Source organism: Amaranthus tricolor, chromosome 1 (assembly GCF_026212465.1).
Source record: "Amaranthus tricolor cultivar Red isolate AtriRed21 chromosome 1, ASM2621246v1, whole genome shotgun sequence".
Taxonomy (NCBI): Eukaryota; Viridiplantae; Streptophyta; class Magnoliopsida; order Caryophyllales; family Amaranthaceae; genus Amaranthus; species Amaranthus tricolor.
In genome coordinates this window covers 10,532,606-10,553,505 of record NC_080047.1, presented here as the reverse complement: position 1 = coordinate 10,553,505, position 20,900 = coordinate 10,532,606, and the positions used below count along the sequence as shown (strand labels likewise).

General features: G+C 34.1%; 1 protein-coding gene across 2 annotated transcripts; it reads right to left on the bottom strand.

Annotated features, from left to right (window-relative positions):
• Positions 1-3,508: 3,508 nt before the first annotated feature.
• LOC130825466 (phototropin-2) lies at positions 3,509-20,686 on the bottom strand. Of its 2 annotated transcripts, none has more exons than XM_057690713.1 (24): positions 20,512-20,686; positions 19,251-19,752; positions 18,176-18,358; positions 15,503-15,594; positions 15,102-15,402; positions 14,681-14,888; positions 13,967-14,037; positions 12,413-12,519; positions 12,225-12,274; positions 11,974-12,078; positions 11,686-11,745; positions 11,309-11,398; positions 11,121-11,197; positions 10,039-10,123; positions 8,765-8,845; positions 7,547-7,650; positions 7,168-7,217; positions 6,684-6,790; positions 6,465-6,584; positions 5,825-5,876; positions 4,751-4,863; positions 4,469-4,609; positions 4,252-4,362; positions 3,509-3,764 (listed from the first exon to the last, which is right to left on the bottom strand). In XM_057690713.1, the coding sequence occupies exons 2-23, from the start codon at positions 19,679-19,681 to the stop codon at positions 4,252-4,254; spliced, it is 2,739 nt and encodes a 912-aa protein (XP_057546696.1). In that variant the 5' UTR covers positions 19,682-19,752; positions 20,512-20,686; the 3' UTR covers positions 3,509-3,764. The 2 variants fall into 2 exon arrangements, with proteins under 2 accessions (XP_057546696.1, XP_057546704.1); XM_057690721.1 differs by having other exon boundaries at positions 3,509-3,761.
• Between the last annotated feature and the right edge of the window lie 214 nt (positions 20,687-20,900).

Below are 20,900 nucleotides of genomic sequence, written 5' to 3'. Positions count from 1 at the left end.
TCATGTTCTCAATTGCCAGTTTTATTTATTATTTCTATTAAAATAAACTTTCTATTTTAATTTCATATTTTTGGTCATAGTTAACTCTTTTTTTACATTGGTTGGACAAAATTGTCCTTTTTTTTTAATAAATCTCAAAATACTATTCTAGTGGTTTCCTTTTCTACATGTTATAATTAAAACCAATATGAAATATCTAATTTACAAAGAATTGTATTTATGTTTATCTATTTTAATTCTATTTTATTTTATTTATCTGGTCCTATATATTTTCCAATTACAATTAAATTAATATAATATATTTCTATTATCCATTATATCATTACTTTAATCACAAAGATTTTATCTTTTTCAATTCTTGGGAATATTCCTTATGTGAACAACATCTTGAAACAGAACGAGTATTATTTAATTGTGACATATATTTAATATTGGTGGTGGTCCTTAAATTTGTTGATTTATAAATGAGATTATGAATTGTTTAGAGGATTGGATTCACTGATTATGTTTAAAATTGACTGTTGATTTATTAAAAGGTCCATAAATCGCAAAAAAATTCTTTATATTATGGTGAATTTTATCACTAACAAAATTAACACTTTTAAAAATTCAAAACATTAGAATAACGAGAATCAAATTTTATTTCAATTGAACATGTATTGTTTTTCTATGAGGAATCTCAGATTGATTCTCATTTTTCCTTTCATGTCTTTCCTTCCTTAAGTCTACCATGTACCCAAAAAACATTACAATATCAACAAATGAGTTAAAACTTACCCTAAGTTGGTCAATCAATAAAATTATAACAATTGTTCTTAACATGTTCTGCAAGAACTTAGCATATAGGGTCATTGTTGATATAGCTCCCAAAACCTTCAATTCGTGGAGGACTACTACTAGTGTCCTGGTTCCACTGGCAGCACTTAATATATGCTCTACAATACATACAAATTCACAGTAAAACAATGTTGTGAGCCAATAATTGGGCTTGAATCCGAATTTATATTCTTCATCGTATTGGAGAATATGCACTCCTAGATCGTCGTTTTTGGATTTGCAGTGAATTTGGAGATTTTTTCTTTCACTCAGATGATTTATTATTGTTATATGAATCGTTTTGTGGGCTTGGCACCTGATAGTGTGTTGGATTAATGCGAAGAGGACGAGGATGAAGACGATGAGTGTGCCTCGTTTATGTATTTTATAGGTGTTCATTTGTTGTTCTTAAATAATACATGAAATTTTAAGTTATATATGAATGTTGTTCCAAGGAATGATGTTTCGTTTTGAAATTTTGGAGTTGGTTTTGGAAGCATGAAAAGAAAGTGCAAACTTGTTGTTGGATGGGATACGTAATGCTGGATAAATGCTCCTCAAAATGCATTCAGTTTGGATGGATTTAACCATCTTAAAGACTTTTAACTCTATCGAAAAATACTACAATGATTAAAAATAAATAAATAAATAAATAAAATAAAAGCTTCACTGAGGTGGTATGATGATTTTTTATACTCACCACCGGTCCAGTGGCAAAATTTGAGTGAAAATTTATGTCTTCCGATTTATTTGGTAAATAGTAGTTGAATAGAGTGTTTGGCAAATTAGTTTATTGAGTAGTTTTATCTTATTTTAATATAAATAGAGGATTAAGTGATCAAACCAACTAATGGTAGCGTTTGGTGAATTAGCTGATTGAAACAGCTTATCGATACGAATAAGCTGTTTTGGAACAAGCTGCTTACAGTAGCGGGTTCAAAATCAGTTAGTCAAACAATCTAATAAAATCAACTGGTCAAATCAACCACTAACTAGTTATCAGCTACCAGATATCAGAACACCCTCTAGTCAATTTGTTAGCTAAGCCAACTATTTTTAGCAATTTTTGTGTGAGACTATCTCACATGTGAGATATATTCATACAAATAGGCCCAAATTCAAAAAAAAAATGAATCGTATAATATGCTCTAAATTTTGTATGAGATTGTATTACTATGAGGATCGATTTAACATGAGACTGGTCCCATACGATCAACTTATTTCTCTAATCGATCATTTTTAAAATGTAAATAATTACTTTATAGGTGATCACTTTATGACTTAAAAAAGTGATCACTTTAACATTGTTAATGATTATTTTAAGGTTATAACTAGTCACTTTAAGATTGTAAGCGCTCACTCACATGTTATAAGTAATCGCTTTAATACACTGGTTTAGCCCAATAAGAATGGTAACACTATGACATCGCCTTATTTGAGAGCATCTTTTTTATACTTAAAGTGTCAATTTTAATTAATTGAATTAGTTGGACTATTAGGCTAATTTAAGATTGTCTCGTGATAAAATCCGACTTAAATAAAATCATCCAACAACTATTTGCACACATACCCATTAAGTTTTTGGTGTTGCCTTAAAAACTAAAGTATGCACATAGATTAAAAGTTGCAAACAAATGATACACACTATCTATCCTATTAATTAGCTCTATTACTATTTATATATTTTATTTATATATTTTATATGTTACATAATTCAATATTATTAAAATTTTTATTAAACAAATAATCCACAATGAAATAAAGTAGTGAAGAAGATATTGGGTACAAACTTAAACCCAAAGTATTCTTCATAAGGGATCAGTTGGTCCCCTAAATCATCATCCTTTCATTTGCAATGCATTCGAATGTTCATATAACATCTTAACATATTTGTGACCGTTACATGAACGGTTCGCCTCGCGCTGCATCTATAGCCGTCATTGATGAAGGCAAGGAGAAGGAACAAGAAGATCATTCTTTGTTTATAGTACATTGTTTGGGTTGAGGATCGAGTATTCATCTCTTTTACAGTATAATGTAATGATGTTTTTTTATTTTAGAAGCATCAAAATGGAGGCTTTGTAAGAGGAGTGAAAAAAAGGGGAAATGTATATTTTTGTTGGTTATTCTGTTTTGGAAAGAAATTTTTATAATACTCTTTAGGATCACAATATTGAGATATTAAGATCCATGGTTGTGGTTAGTTAATCATATCATCATCATCATCGTACCATGTGTATCCCATTCATAGGAAATTGGGTAGAAAAAGAAGGCGATAACTCATACCCATAAAGGAAAATGCGGCTAAAAAGTCCATTGGCTCAAGAAAGATTCTCAGAAAGACAGGATCTTCCAACTAAAAATATTGAGTGAAATTGAAACCAAGCTTGGCCCTTAAACTTACAATAAAAAAATTAATAAAATATATACAAATAAAATAAAATAAAATAATGTAAAAATAACTAGATAAAAACCGTAATTAATGATATGTAAAAGGCGAAGGCAAAGGCAAAGACACCTTATGACATGAGTTGGATCCTGATACTATTCTTTGTTTTGTTCTAATCCTTACGGTTCTCTCAGGATGTTTTCACATAAAAGAAAGAAATGTAATGATTAAAAAAAGATCCGAGGAACACAACTCATCCATATGATAAATCATTTGTCGATGGTGAATATAAGCCAAGCTAACTTAGGAGATGAAAAAATTCTACATCATAACTTACATGGAACTTGGAAGAGGAGATCTTTGAGTTTACAATGTTAGATTGTTTTTGAACAGAAATGAATATGAATATACATATACAAAAGTATGATTAACTGGAAATAAAAACAACACTAAACATCCTACTTCAGTATGTACCTCTTCCTCTATGTACATTATCTCAAAACTTTTATTCAATCGTACGATTTCTTCTCCTATGACATGAGCTTCTCCGATGTGCCTGCTATAAACATATGAAACACACATCAACCTACTTCGATAAAGTCTACACAACATGCGATTGCGGGCAATGATGAATGAGATACAATTAGGGATATAACTGTCAAGAAACCAACTCAACCAAAAGTTGTGGTTGAGGCTCCAGAATATATTATATACTCTAACATGCCCCCTCACACGAGAGCCTTTAGGCTAGAATTGTGGATGCAACACAGGCCCTCCTCAAACCTAATGTTGAATATTCCACTTTAAATGAGAGGTAATTGAGATTTGAACACATGATTTATTTGTCATGCTGGCTTCTGATACCTTGTCGAGGGACCAAACTCAACCAAAAGCTTAAGCTTATAGTTGAATCCCTAGGATGTTATATACTCTAACAATAACAAATGCTCGGTGCAAATCAATTCCATCTAGGAGAAATTAGGGAAGGTCATATGTACGCAGTTTCACCCTTGTAATAACGAAGTCATTACTTGACGAAAAAATACCTAGAATAAGTCCATTGGAGAAGCAAGGACTCCATCGTCATCCCATTTAACTTCCTTCGCATTTGGATCTTTTTTAATTAGTTGAAGAGGCGCATCCAAGGACGGTGGATCCTATAAGCAAGACATGAAATGTTAACACCAAGTCTTCAGCTTTCAACCATTAAAGAGCAAGAACAGAGTATTTTCGAGATCAAAAAAGTGATGTGAAAAGTGTTACCATGCAACGAATCAGAGGCCAGTTTATTCCACGGAAAAAAGGATGCTCTTTTATTTCAGTGGCTCCCCCTTGGGATCCCAACCTGGTAGCAGGATCCCTACTTAATAGGGCATAGATTAACTGTCTTGCTTGGAGGCTTACCTGAAATATCGAAAAAAAACATAAGTTGTCTTAAGAATCTGGCTTCCTCTAATTTTTGGTCCTAGTAACACCCCCTGAAATATAGCTGAAGACAAAGAAATCATGAATAACGACAAACAAGCCTGGAACAATTTTTTTTACCGGAATGCTACTTGGAAAAGTGAGGTCTTTGTGCAAGATGTTCGCAAATGTCTTTTGTCTGTTCTTCCCTCGGAAAGGAGTACGTCCATAAAGCATCTCATACAACAATATGCCTGAGAGGAGCAAAAACAGCTAGATTTATGGTCGAGCACCTTAGAAAGAAAAGCCACTAAAGTTGAAAGTAATAAGCAATAGCGCAAAAATATAGGCTCCGACAGTGGTACATCAGATATGAATTATCAAAAGAGGTAGATGGATGATAAAGGTAAGTGAATCGGAAATCTTTCAAACACAAGATGTAAACCTTTGACAAATTTGCCAAGGCCTCAGCAGTGACCATGTGCGGATCTAGTGTGTAGTCATTGAGGTCAATTGACATCACTTAAATCCAAAATAAAATCAAGCAGTATATGTAAATATATCATAGATGAATTTGTTAGTTTATTGTTTTCCACATGAGTGACCAGGGTTCGAAACCCATGAAGTGCGTTATACTTGAAAACTTTTTTGACATCACTTCTTTTTTCCTGTATCCGCCAGACCGCCACTGGCAATGACCCACTGACCCCTCCAGAGTTAATCACAAAAGCTGTGGTCTTCTTGGTTTATTCGGTTAATACATCTAGATCAAATTTGATGGCCAAAGGCAGGGAAGAAATGACAGCAACAATAACATTATACAGATATGACGTCTCTACCATACAAGGTGCACCTTGACATGACCAAGGGTTCAACAAAGAATCCCAGCTCTAATGGTCACAAGACGTCTCCTTTCATGTCAATATATCTACATCCAAGTTGTGTTTTATTTTGGAGAAATTTCATCATGTATAGAATCATACGAGCAGTCGGTATACTGTTTAAGCTTGATTAATGAGAAAGCTTTCTTGGTTTAGGTGCACTGAGGTTATAACTATTCAAGAACCTGTGAACGAGTGGAATGCTACCGAACCTTCCTAGAAGACCCGAGTTGAGCTCCATGGTGACGCAAATTGGAGTGTATTAAAAGTAGAAGGATGTTTTATAATAGTTTGTTTATAGGAAATTAAACTACTCAAGGTTGAAGTTACTCACCTAAAGCCCACCAGTCGATAGCGCTAGTATGGCTTGCTCCAGTAATAACTTCCTAAAATACAGAAAACGTGTAAGAGCTCCTTTTTGAAATAAAATAAGTCGGCTATTAGAATGTGTAAGCAACATCCTGAAGCTATAACAGAAAATTAGTGTAGACGACATCACTAGTAGATGATTCAACATCATCCACCAATTCGAGCATGTATAAATTATAACAGAACAAACGACGACAGATTGCTTAATTTTCTTTTATAGAAAAGGTGCTAAATTCCGTTATCCCAAGTTTCACGATGCCACAAGTGGCTCCCAACACAACAGGGTTTGGGGGCGAATATATGCTTACCCACGTAAAAACAAAAAGATTATTTTTGATTGACCTTTGATAGCAAACAACATCTGCAACTTCATATAGATATAAGCATTGGACTTGATGTAACGAGACATTTATCATAGTTCATAATATCTAAAACCAAAAAACTATAAATCTTGGACTGCATCTAGAATGAAAACTTTCATTGAAAAGGTATACAAAGTAAATAAATTAAGAGGTTTTGTGAACAAAGTCAAGAAACTAGTGTTGAGTACTCAGAGGCAATAATCAGTTTATTGCTAAAGGGGCATTGAAAGAAGATAAACTTACAGGAGCAATGTACTCCTCAGTTCCAACAAATGAGTTAGACTGAGTAACTGGCTCTGCTACAAATGTAGGAGGTGGTTGACTACGAGATCTTCGTTTCTTTGGTTGTGGAGGTTTTATTATCTGTCCACCAGGTAATTATTTCATAAGATATGAGAGATAACTTCAGCACAATCAAAATCATTTGCTTGATGATACACAATAATCATTGATAAAACTTACATGAGGTTTGCAGACAGTCAAGAATGAAAGGTCAAAGTCAGTCAAAACGACATGCCCATCCTTCTGTAACAGTATATTTTCAGGCTTCAAGTCACGGTATATAATACCTGTTCGCACATTATTAAAGCATATCAGCAACAAAACAGAATAAGGACAGTATGACGAATGAAAATGCCGTCATATAAAACAGACACACTCCATTACATAAATAAGTATTTAACTCATCAACTAAAAGGCCTCTCAGGCGAACAAACCGAATATTCACCTCGCCATCACCATAAGTAAAAGGCAAATTTTCCATTCATGGGCCATGTCTTCCCTAAGAAACCCAGATGTTCAGAATATCACCCCTAAACAGTATTATTGAGGGTTGTTCACGAAACTAATTTTCTTTTACTTCTAAAGAGATACAGTAAGATTTATACAAGAAACACTGACCAACAAATACAAAGCAATAAAGCAAGATCCACATTCTCAACTGTACCTAAACAATGAAGATACTCCAATCCAATTACAACCTCTGCCGCATAGAACCTGAGGATGAGATCTCAATGAAATTTAATAGAAGAAACATAACAGTTTCAAAACCAAAATATAAATGTTATTTCAGTCTAAAAAATAAGCAATGAGTGCAACAGAAAATCCCTACTCGTATATGGTCAATTAATTTCACAAATGATGAACTTTGGCCAAGTGAATATTTGAACACTATGACACATAAGAAACATTGAGTTTCCAATGCCACAGTGATAACTGTAACTATAAATATATAACAGAAAAATCAAATACTGTTTTCCTAAGTAAAACGAGCGACATTAGAAGGGTGAATAAAGCATGATAAAGTGGTTTGATTAATAGCCTACCTGGATGAATCTTCTTTAAATATTTTCAATGGTTGTTTGTCAAGCAAAGCAAATAACTCTCCACCAGGGCAGAAGTCCGTTATCAGACAAACATGTGTAGAAGTCTGAGGAGAAACAAATATGACAAACAAGATTGAGAAAATCACCACAAGGGTGACTGATGTGACAACATTTTAGGGCTCAGATGAGTAAAATTATCTTATTTAAGCAAACAACTGTTTTATAAAATAACCTTGCAGCCTTTAGGTTAGCAATGTCCAACCATTGTGTAAGAATAAACACAAAAATGCATCAATGAGTGTCCATAAAATTTCAATATATTACTTTACACTTTTAAATGAGGCCTCTTTTTTGGGCATGGAATAAAAACTCTCTTGTCATTACGTAATGCCCGTTATGTAATCTCTTTGAGAGTTGTCGTGGCGTTAAATCACTGCATGAGTTCAAGGTCAAAACACTGCATTGAAATTTCACCTTTACAACAGTTAATTGTCTTCCCATTAAAACTCCATAAATACCCATTAAAACTAATTATTATGGATCATTTAAATTACTGTAACTCATAATCTTAGTCGTTAAACAAAAAAAATTAGCTAATAAGTTAATTAACTTTAGCAAAAAATTATTAAGTTAAGTATGCACTAAAAGTACCTCATATAGTGCAACTATTATAGCTATGGGCATATAATTGCATAACAATAGTAGTTCAACAACAAAAATGCAATTATAAGTTCAACACCCCTAAAGTGATTTTTTTTTAAAACTCACGCAGCATCGACATCGGCCGTGGTTTGCATTTTTACTTCGTTATAGTCATTTTCTGCAAAATATGACTGTTTCCGCAAAACACATTCGCAAGCACAGTATTTTTCCATCTTTTTCTGGGACATGGTATTATATCAGAGGTTTGAATGCTCATCAACACCCAACAACAAGGATCAATTTTAAAGGTTTACTGGTAACATACAGATAAAGGACTGTAATAATGGGAATTTGACATGCCAACGCAGTGAAAACTTGTGCTCTAAAAAGTATTAGTTGCCCAAGAAACATACGTAATTCATCCTAAAAAGCAACGGAGTTTTGGTTTCCAAATACAGAGTCTTTATTTTACTATCATCATTGTCATTAATATTACAATTTATGTCAAGAATATAGAATGAAAACTTATAGACTAAGCATGGGGTTAGAGTAGCATCATGACACGTATATCAATACCTGAAAAGAAGCATATAATGTAGGAAGGAATGGATGATCCAGCAAAGAGATAATTTCCCGTTCAATACAAGCACGATGAACCTGTGAGGAATTAGCAAGTACTTTAGGTCCTTCTAGACAAATATAATAAATGTGATACAGAAATCCAATAAGGTGATGCCATTTGGTTAACAAACTTCTATAAGTCACCAATTTCACACTTTGTATACCACGTATTAACTAATAATAAGTCACACGCAAATTTCATAATAGACTCTACTCACTTCTTGTTCCATATCCAAAACCTTCATAAATACTATCAACGCCATGGCAAGGAGAGGATATTATTAAAATGCCATCAACTAGAAGAAGAAAAGGAAACAGAAGGTCAAATTCTAACCCCTAAAGTCTGAGAAGGGAGGGAAAAAGAACAATATAAGCATACAAAGAGTTGTAGCTGTTGTGGAGTCTCTCATTACGATACTCACCTCTACTACCATTCTCTTTTATTGTGAAGATCGAAATTTGAGCAAATGGATCGAATATGAACTTTGATTAAAGGGATCGACCTAGATTAGAGTTCGTCTAGGGAAGAAAGCAAAGGCCAAAGAGGTTCATTCAAAAAGCCTACTAGACGAATTTCCAAGATTCTTGTAAATGTCTTACCACTCCATCACCACAAAGCCATTAAGTGGCTCTCACTTAGGATGGGGTTTGGGAGGGTCGGATATACGCAACCATACCCTTTTAGCGATAAAACTAACAAAGAGGTTGTTTCCGATAAACAAATAAAAAAAATTGGAAGAACGTCTTTTGTTGTAACCATAAGTTACATCACATCATGCCTCTGATCCACTACAAACAATTCGCTATGACCTGTCACATAAGGTTTTTTCAGTTAATAAGTAAGTCTATCAATTTAAACCTTCTCAAGTCTCAACCACATGGATAACTAGCCTAGGCCAAATCTCAAGCTAAAATGAGGTCTGATTTTGCAATACTAATCACATGAATGCGATTTCAAAACACAAGTAGACAGAGATCTTGGACAAACAACAGACATAGAGAGAGAGAACGGAATGGAAGCATATCAAAAGTATGAGGAATGACATGATAGCACAAGTAACTGCAATTCATAATGCAAGATGGTTCATATCAATAATTAGACTGTAGAAACAAAAGGTTCCAACGATAGCCCAACAAATTTGCAAGAACTGAATAAAAATAACTAGATAACTTGCATATAAGTGATCAGAAAACAATTATTCGAGACAATTTTGTTTCCAGTGAAAAACCTTATTACGATTAATCATGACATCTTTCTCCATTGCCTTCATCGCAAACAATTCTCCTGTTCCTTTTAGCTCCACCAAATGAACACTACAAAAAGACAACACGAAGGAACTAAGGTAAATAAGCTGCATAGTGCATACAATCCAATTTATCATTAATCTGAGAATAAGACCACCAAAACAACCAAGCCTTAGTCCCAACATAGAAGTCGGTTACATGAATCAAAACAAATCAACATGAGGGACACCCATGAAAATATTATACATGATTTGATCATTCTTCAATTCTTATAAAAGTAAATATTTAAATTCTGAAATTAAAAGTACACTGTCAATTAGTTACGTCATGGCAAAAAAATGATTACATCGAAGTATAAACTGATATTTGAGATATAAACAACTACTACTTAGTAATTACATAGCATCAGCTAACTTTCTCTCTTCATGGAAGAACATCGTGCAATGAGATTGTGAACAAGAGTTTCTTGCAAATAAACAGTTGTCACACTACTTTTTGTATTCACCGACTGCAGACTGCAGAGTCAATAAATGGGATGGCACTTTTGTGACTCAAGCTATTCTAATTCTCAAAAGAAAAAATTCTTCGAACACTTGCCTTTAGAGAGTAAAAGGGAGTCATTTCAGCAGTATTCCTTTATACAATTTTTTTTCAAGATACTACTGATACGTATCCCCCATCAGCTACCCCTTCTAAAATGAAGATTAACTCATTTAACCTTTGAATTATCGTCATGTTGTTAGGAAAGAACAAACGAAATGGTTGATACCCTTGGTGCTCACTCGTTAGCCCAGTGGTTGGCTCTAAGATAGTAATTTACAATATACGTGTCACAAAAAAGTGCAATCGAACTTAGTCCGTTGACATAATCTTATGAGTGTAACAGCTTTAATAATGGCTTATTCATTGACATATAAAAAGCAATCCTTAAGAATATCAGTTGTCATACCAGTTCGAACAAGAAATATTATTGCAACTTGCAAGTGCAGTAGCTGTCAGCTGTGGGAAGTATAGAGTGATAATGGGAGAAAGCATTCTAAAATATTTAATCAAAAGCCTACAGTACCTGCCAGTATCACCACAACCCAATGGTTTTATTGGCTTAAAATGATCCAGATTAATTTTTTCACCAGCTGCAGTAATCTACAATGTCAAAAATACGTAAGATAAGATTAGTATTGAAATACTTTCAAAGATCCTTGAAATTTGAAGGAAAAAAAGGACAACACTACAACTGCATTGCCCTGAAAATACCTTTTGGATTGCATTCCAAGAGGAGGAGCCTCTCTTATGAGGTCTTGGGTAGACTGGTACTGAATGAATTGCCCAGAGGTCTTCTGGCCTCTGGAAAACCAAGTTATGTTAAAAAGCTTCTAGAACAACAAGTCAATGTAAATTATTGGAATAGTCCAAGTATGTTAAAATTAACATGTTTAGATTAAGTTTACTTTTTTAATGTACAAGAAAACACATGCTTCAAATGTCTAAATAGTTTAACAAACTAAAATTCTTCATATGAATGACAAAACATCGTTATTTCAAGTAATGGGATGGGCCAAATGGCTTTTCAGAAAATGCTGAAGATATGACAATGATCAATAATCTAATAATGCAGAAAAAAGGTACCTTACCAAGTTGGCATCAGGAAGTTCCCGAACAGCTTCATCAACATTTTCTGCAGTAGCTTTCACCTGAAAATTTGGTGGACAAGTTAAAGATCTCAACTTTGATGCTCTAAAAGGGAATGCAGTATTTCATATTTGGAAAAAAGGTACATCCAGTAAATGATGTACCAACGAAATAGTAGTGTAATGTTAGCTGAGATATCAAGAACCAAGAACTGATTTCCATACCATGTCCCGGGAAATCACATCAGGCATGACACTGAAAACGGTAAAGTTTGACACAAAATGACATACCAATTTAGCACTTTGTTGTTCTGTTTGCTCTGACAAGCGATTGCGTAATGGTTCAACATGATCACTTCCATCTAGTTGCACACCTATAAAATATTGCAACTCCCCCTAGATAGCAAGATTCAGGGAACAAAAATCGATGGAGTAAAAAATAAATTTCTGGTCGAAAAGTAATTCTTAAAGGGGATCTTATGTCAGTTATATATAATTATCCCAATGATAGAAAATATCACATACTAATCTTGTATGATTACCTTCTGATCTCGCATGGGTTGCAAATGAAACAGGTTCCAAAACTTCTTCCCTGAAAACCACAAGTATCAGAAAGTTAACTAGCCGAAGAAGAACGAGGTATTCAACCTGCAGTAGATTGTCAGTCAAATTCATAAACATTTCTAAGCTTATAGCCTGATATTTATACAAACGAAATGTATAGTCTTACCACTTTTAGTGTAATTAATTAACTGAACTGTAATATCCCGCTGCTCCCTAATAGCATCTCGTATTTTTTGGACAGTGGCTTGATCTGTCTCGGGTCCCTGAAGGAACCTACAAAGTTAAACAAGTTAAAGCCACATCAGACATAAATCAAGGGAAAATAATACCAACACAAAATCAAATGTAAAATTATTTTTATCCTGGAAATCCTAACATTTAATATTAGACAAACATTACAAGCCAAACAATCATTTAGCAGCTACAACTTGAGTGGAGCACAGTTTTAAAAAAAATGCAACATGTTAGACACAAGAAGCCTTAAAATGCACCACAACGTGCAAGCAGTTTACAATGATGCGTAGGTGACTTAAGTTTTATAAGTCATGAACACCAATGGCCAACAAAATTCAGACTGCGAAGGAAACAAACAGGCACAAGAGTAAAGACAGAAATAACAGTATCAAGCTTAATGGATCACGGAAGTCCGTACTAAAATATTGTACTGCATGAACATTAAAAGAACTGATATAGCTCTAGCTCCACAGGTATCAGGGCACATAACAAATTGTTCACAATGCAGAAATGTACGAGCTTGCATGCATAAGTAGATTCATGACCAAGTGAAAAACCTTATTTATGTTCTACAAAACTCCACCTGATTAAATGCTATTTTTCTCAAGAGGATTTTAAGATACACTAAGGACTAGAGTGTTAAAAGGGCATGTTTTAGGTTCAAACCACAAAAGTTAAATCCATAGTGCAAAATACGGTTTCTGTCATGATAACAGTTCCGAAATGGATTTCATAGTCAAAGCAGATGATTTCACAGTCAATACGGCCTATATTTCATATTTCAGTTGCGGTGAATTCAAAAACCTTTAAGATACGGTCACGATACGGTGATGTGGCCTTGTTTTTGCACAATGGTTAAACCATAAGAGGGTAACCCCACTAGCAGTTCATGAGAGAAAAGTGACCCAAACAGAGAAGTCATTAGCAATAATGAATCACGGATTGAAATACAAAAGAGGAGACAACATGGACCCCAGCACAACCAAGTCAGAAAACTCCATTGAAATTCACCTACTCTACGCATAGACGTGACAAGCAAGCGAGGAAGGGCAGTATAGTCTCAAAAACAATATGGGAAATGTAGAGGGACAAATGTGATGTTTTGAGAATAGCAGTACATGGGCAAAGCTATAATTGTGTGAAATGTATTGGAATGCTTAGGGTAAAATGAAGCAGCAAGAGTATATATAGAATGAATAGGAAAGACTAATGTTGTGTGTGGTTTTGTAAGCCTTTTTGGCCTTTTGGAGTGATAGCCACTCAAAGATCTTATTGTATGGAAAATAAAACCTTTCCCTTGCTTCATTTTGTTTGTCTGTGATTTATTTCTGCATACATTCGTCTGTGCCCAGCCATAAAAACCATCACTAGCCACCTACTGCCGGTCCATCCATCAAATAATGATCCAAAAATACATTTACTTCCCAGAAATAAACTTCAAACAAAAAAGGAAAGACAAGAACAAAAGGATTTGAATAATACATACCTACAGTTTCTTCCCAAAATTTCTTCTCTTGTATACTCCGTCAATTCAAGAAAGCTATCAGATGCAAATATCTGCAAAGTAGATAAAACCAGCACTCATCAACCCATTGACAATCCTGGAAGCCTCCAAATTTTGATGACAACGTGACGTAAAAGTTAGGAGTAATGCATCACAAGGCCAATAAAAGTCAAACTAAGGAAAGTAAAGGTACGTGGAGTTCGTCATAAAGGGGATACAATGTTGGTGAATGGCTTATAGCCCGAATAAAGAAGGTTGCTTGGGAACTAGTTCCGTCATTAAGGTTGTAATACTTACCATCAGTTATTCCCCATATCAATAGGTTCCACTCCCTGCCTTCTAAGTTTCCTTTAAACCCCACCTTTATTTTCATTTCCACCACTCTACTACCCTTCAGTTCTATATTTTCACTTGTATTGCCATCCTAATGAATTACAACCAACCCAAGCATGCCCAAGCAGTAAACCTTTAATGCCAGAGCCTATTGGACTCTTAGTTTTAGATACTATATTAACAAAGAAAAAAAAAGCATTCGGTATAGTTATTGAAAATGACAAAATTGCTCAGCATAAAATCCAAGATGCTCCATGACAGATTTGAAATGTTTGATTCACACTGAACGAAGACAACCCCTAGCATCTCTAATTTATAGAATAACTACCAGACAACAGGTTTCTTTTGTAGACCTAAACATACAATTGGATTATCTGGAAGCCTTGGATCTGATATCACAAAATTCTTCTCAATACGTTCCAATGTTGTGGCTAGATCAATTCCTTGTCTTATATCCCTTTCTCTTTCTGCACGATCCCAACTGTCAGCAGGGTCTATGTCTTTTGGCATCAGAAATTCCGGCTCAAGACTTGGTTGTCGTTCATGCTTTGCTGAAGATCTCCCTTTAAACCTGCAGATAAAAAACAAGCCTTATGTGAAACAATTTTGATTCTGAACAACCTTTTGAACATCAACCTAATTAATAACATGACAAATCAAATATTGTTGAGAAGCCTAAAGTATGTTACAATGAAGAAAATCTTCATAACAGATAGCTTTTTCAAGCATGTAGAGAATAGTGAGGCTACAGCATAGAAAATGAAACATAAGGGAATAGACTTACCCCAATAAGGAAATGCGTGCTGATTTTCTAGAGCCTTTGTCTCCATCTTTACTAAAGTCATCAGATTGAGGTGTCAGCCTACCGGGAGTTGACAGCCTACCGGGAGTTGACAAGCTGCCTGGAGTTCCCATATTGTAAATTTCTGCAGATTTGGGCAGCAGGTCGAGATCTAACTTCCCGGCGACCTCTCCCTTGTCAGCATCCTTACTACTCATAGTTAGAGATTGACTAACAGAGCGAGGCTGCTTCACAGTCTGAACGACCTCTATTATTGAACCTATGGCCGCTTCCTTCTGACGAGCTGAAGCATCAGAGACATGTAAGCAAAAATTTCTCAGTGACAATACATGTACAGCATGAGAAACAAGCAAGGAAAACAATAGTAATTGACAATCTCTTACCATCATAGCGGATCAATGACTTAGGCAAGCCATTAGGACGTAATGCCTTGTCATTTATTCCCTCCGTGAATTTACTGACCTCAACCTGCATTCTGTAGGAACGAAGTCAAACAGATTTTTTTAATTCAGAAGTATATATTAGGCCACGTTAACAATTGCACTCTTGAAATTCCCAACAACCCAGGATATGTCATTCATAGTTACAAAGCACAATTCACAAGGAATCTACATGTTTCAGAAGTAAAGCCAAGATATTGCCAAAATACATAATTAATATTACAACATAAAATGTTCTATCAGCCATTTTACCACTAGTTATTTTCCCAAAACATATACAAACTAAATTTTTTAATTTTAAACAAAAACATTTTCTTATAAAAAAAAGGATCAGTATGCCGATTTTAATGCTACAACAAATAAATGTTGACTCAAAATATAAAGAACTGACTGGAAATATAATGAGTCCTAACTGAAAAAGATGACATGGAGCTGAAAAAATTGACAAATTAAGAAAACGGGTCAAAACGGCCAGGTTCGAGTTACAGTCGGTTTGAGGTTACGGTCAGGTTTGACCTAATTTTTCCAGTACTTTCGGGCTGTGTCAGGTTATGACCCACTAATTTCCAAACGGGCTCCGGTTCAATTACAGATCGGATTAAATTTTGACATGTGTAGTCATCAATAATGCAATCCAAAATTTCAAGAGGATTCATGTCTCAAATTCGCACAAAGCTTTTAGAGAACTTTCTTGAGAATTACAAGTTACAATTTACAACAAATGTCTCTTCCTTTTCTTCCGTGACTATATGCTTATTGCATGGCTCCTTATGTTTATAGAGAGTCTATAAGTTCAACAAGGCAAATCCAAACAGAAAGAAAAACTATGAAATGACCAGTATAGGCCATAGAAAGCGTTATCTCGACTCTGCCACAAGCATTTGTGAAGAAGTACACTTGTGCATTTGGTACATTGACCTTAGATTAGAGCGGGGTAACATTGAATACACGATTCGCTCAAGATGACTGTAAAATAGTCCAAAACCGAGCATAATTCGCTTTTTTCTATTCACAACGGCAAGGAGATTAGTGAATCATATTAAAGTGGGTTAGAGACATTGGAGATCAATGTTCCACTTAAATGTATCCAAATCAAACAAGCACAAAGAAATCACTTGAATTTTCTTTATAAAGGCAAAGATGAAACACTCTAGCTGCCCTCGCCAACCACAGTCCTTACAACCAAATACCCACCTACCCACAATATGATATTGAACCTCAGAACCAGAAGAGCCTTCGAGGCGCAGCAAAGTGAGCAATGGCTCGGGCTCCTCAAATTTAAGGAGTATCGAGACTGCATATATTACTAATGAAGTGAAGTATTTTAGAAGGGTAATTGTTTTTTGACCAATTTCCATTCGAACTCAAACTAGTCATTGAAAATATGAAATGATTGATTGGTTTTTATAATTTCACAAGAATTATGTTTAAGTATCTAAACAAGGCCCCCACAAATATTCAATTGGCTCTCCTGGTAATTGCCTTGAAACTCAAGATGTGCAACCAACTTAGCTACACTTCTCCCTCAAGGCATTTCTTGAATTACATTTTCCTTACATGTAGAGACTTCATGCAAAAGAAAACCCTTTAGGGGAAGTTCATGATTACCATTTACTCAATAGTAAAAACCCAATACAATACCAAACAAGAGCACATGTAAAACTAAAATTGTTAGGTTAATGGGGTGACTTTAGTTCACCAAGCAAATAGAACTTAATTTATCTAATTAATTAAGTTGGTTAGCATGGAAGAGAAGGACTCAAGTGAGCATGTGGGATTGGTCATGAAAGAATCAACATGGTACACATCAAAGAGTAATCATCGGATGATGTACACCTTGAGGAGCAAGGCTTCAATCAATCTGGTACAAGTGTAAGGAGATTATAGGATCAAAGGGGGACCATGGTACACGTTGATGAAGCAAGAAAATGAAACAGAAGTTGCGAACTTGTAACTTCTCGAACGAGCAACTGTGTGCTTGAATAAGCAGCCAGCGCAGCAGGTGTATTTGTGCTGATTTCGTGCAATGCCCTACTTAGCCCTATTAAGCATTAACACCTACATACCCTAGGATAGTTTTGTAAGCCAAAGTCTCATCAAAAGCCACCTTGCTTGCCTCTTTATTTCTCTCTATGATGTATTAGCCTCTCTTCCCCAAAATCATTCTCCATTGTAATTCCTATCAAGTTCAAACATTGTCTTTTAAACACATTATCAATACAACTCTAGCTAAGCGTGGATATAGCCTAAGTTGGATGAACCATGTAATCCTTGTGTTAATGTTGTTTATGCTTTATTGTTGCTCTATTCATCCTCTATTTGCGTATTGTTTAGCTCATTGATTGAGCCATAAATTAGCCTTCCTTTTCCTCTTTACTACTTGTATTTGACGCATCCGCATTAGTCTTACATCGAATCTTTCTAACCAATTTAACTATCTCAATCAAAATTACAACTACATGCAAAAGTAATTAAATATTCTTCACAATCATCATTCAAAGCAAATGTACTAAATATCTCAAAAAGAAAAAATCAAAAAATCAAAAATAGCAAGCACCCTCAAATTATAATTAATGGGATGATAAATAAAGCATTAAGAGGGAGAAAAAGAAGTACCCAATAAATTTGATGACACGACCTTGATCATCCCTAATAGGGGTGACAGTAAGAAGGTTCCAGAAAGGAGTACCATCCTTCTTGTAGTTCAACAACCTTCCACAATAACTGGATCCATTTTTCACTGCCTTTCTTATCTTCTCCACCTCGTTTTGGTCTGTTTCTGGACCCTGCAAAAATCGACTGCAACAAACAAGCACAAACTAACAATGACGATCAATGAAAAAGATTCAATATTTTTTGATGTGGTAAGACTAAGATAGAGAATGATAATTGCAAGGTGGAAATGGAAGAACCACATTGTTTTGTTGTTTCCAATTTCGATGGAGAAACTGGAGGTTTTGGGTTTTTGGGTTTTTGAGTTTCTAGTTTCTACACATATCCCACTAGCGGGAAAATCATTGCAGCTCCAAATGGGTCGAGACGTGATTATACTAATTATGATTAAACCCTAATTTTTGTTTCTTAATGACCCTATTCTTATTTTCCCTCTAATTTAAATTAATTGAATTATTTGGTCAAATATATCATATACGTCCTTCAAAAAGACTATTTCTCATAATTATTTTGTGGTGATCTAAATAAATAAATAATCAATGGTCAATACCAAGGAAATAGAAATCGAATTAAGAGAAGATGGAGGTAGTGATGGAATTAGTTTCAATTTATCTTGATTCTTATTATTAGCCATTGATGTTATAATAAATGGTCTAGATTTTAATAACTCCACTTATAGTTATTTTAGAACTCTAGAGGATTCCAAATTGAAAAATCACGCTTAGAGTTAATCACACAAGACCCAAAATAAGCCCCTCAATGTTCTCTTTGTCGAGCTTACTGAGTACTTTTATTAAACATGGTCTTGAATTTTTTTCCTATTTTACGAACCTTTGTTTAAAAAAAAATTCAATAATTCCTAAAAAGAAAATTAATATTGTTTACCAAATTCCCAACAAGTCTTAGATGTGTACAATATATTGACATATATTAAGTCCGTTTTGAAATATTAACAGCTAAATATGACATATTACGTGGAAAAATATAACTATAAGAAGAGACAATGTATGTTACTCACCAATTGCGTCCAATAACTTCCTTAGAAGAGTATCCCGTCATAGTAAAAAACCCACTACTAGCATACAAAATAGGGCAATCAGGTTTAGAAGCGTCAGAAACCACAAAAGTTTGTTGCAAACTGCCTAATGCTTCTTTCAACTCTTGTGACACTCTAGGAAAGTTTTCCGAAGATGTTCTTCTAGAACTTGAATCATCCGACATTCTCGACTCGACGTTTACCCTCTCCGACGAATCCTTGCTTTGGCTGACATCCCCTGAGATTCGAACCACCACATTCGATTTCGACGACGTCGCTTCTCCTTCTTCTGCCGGTACCAATTCTAGTCCCCATTCAGCTGCCCTTTTAGCCATACTAGCTTCATCATGTACGATTTCAGTTGTTGTATTAGTCTTATTGTTTGTTTCAAATGCCATCCACTTACTTCCCATACTAATGCTTTATTATGCTTCCACTTAGTAATGCTGCCCTTTTTTTATTTCGACGTAAGGATAATATTTTCCTACATTCAAAAGCAGAAATAAAAATTAATTTTATTGTATATAGTAAAAATCAAAGTTATAATAGAGTAAAAGTAAAAGCCTTAATTTTATAACATATTTAATTATATATTCTTTATGTCTCACTATTTATGATCTGGGTACCACATATTATTAAATGAAATTTAAAAAAAAATTACTTTTCATGAAGGTGTTCTTTAATTGTAAAACTTTCCAAATGTGAATGCTATCCTATCCTTAGCCTTAGTGCCTAAAAAGTTAACTTTTCTTGGACATAAACCAAAACCAAAACCAATCATAGTATTAACTCTTAAGTATATTCGAAACAACAAAATTTTTAAACTACCAAACTCAAATCTATCCTAGTTACAATAATCCCCATATCAAAATTAGCACATGAGATAAATAAGCTACATAATTTTATTTATTTAATTTTTTTTTTGAGAAAAAAAAAGTCAATTTAGTACTAATCATAAATTCATAAGTAATTAAAGTGAATATAATATGGAGTAATAAACAAAATTCCAAACACAATAATGATGATAAAGATAAAAGTAACATTAAAGAAACATTAATAAAATAATTAGATTAGATTAGTATTTTCTTTACAAATGTCATTACAGAAATAAAGCCACTTGGCATTAAATATAATATTATTCTGTCTTTTAGAGTTTGCAATGTTATTAAAAAGAATAAACACAATTTTAATTAATTAATTATTGTAAATATAAAAATACGAAAAGAGTATATAGATGAGTTACCTGGGTAAAGAAGAGAGGAACAATAATGAGTGAGTAGCAGCTGCTTCACATGGAATGAAATTATAATAATAATAATAATAATAAGAGGAAAAAGGAAGATGATGATATTGATAACGTTCTTTTGGAGGGTCTTTAAGATTAAATACGAACCTAACAATGCCATGTTGCAAAATCTTAGCCATTTGTTTTTGCTATTTTTTCGTATGACTTTACGCGGAGGCCGTCGATATCATTTATTCTTTTCCTCCTCATTAAACAATTTTTGTTTTTTTATTTGTCTACATTTAATGTAACAATTGTGACATTTTTATCATAACAAAAATCTTTTTTTCCGTTGACTAATTTACATGCATGGTTAAAAGTAGGTGGTAAGAGTTTATAAGTGTGTT

What these genes read in the sequence shown, in the direction of transcription:
- LOC130825466 (XM_057690713.1), bottom strand. Translation starts at nt 19,681, where the DNA reads ATGGGAAGTAAGTGGATGGCATTTGAAACAAACAATAAGACTAATACA. An exon ending in TTTAAAGAAGATTCATCCAG is followed by an intron (nt 7,218 to 7,546) that starts GTAGGCTATTAA and finishes TCTCATCCTCAG; the next exon opens with GTTCTATGCGGCAGAGGTTG. An exon ending in GGAGTATCTTCATTGTTTAG is followed by an intron (nt 6,791 to 7,167) that starts GTACAGTTGAGA and finishes ATGTGCGAACAG; the next exon opens with GTATTATATACCGTGACTTG.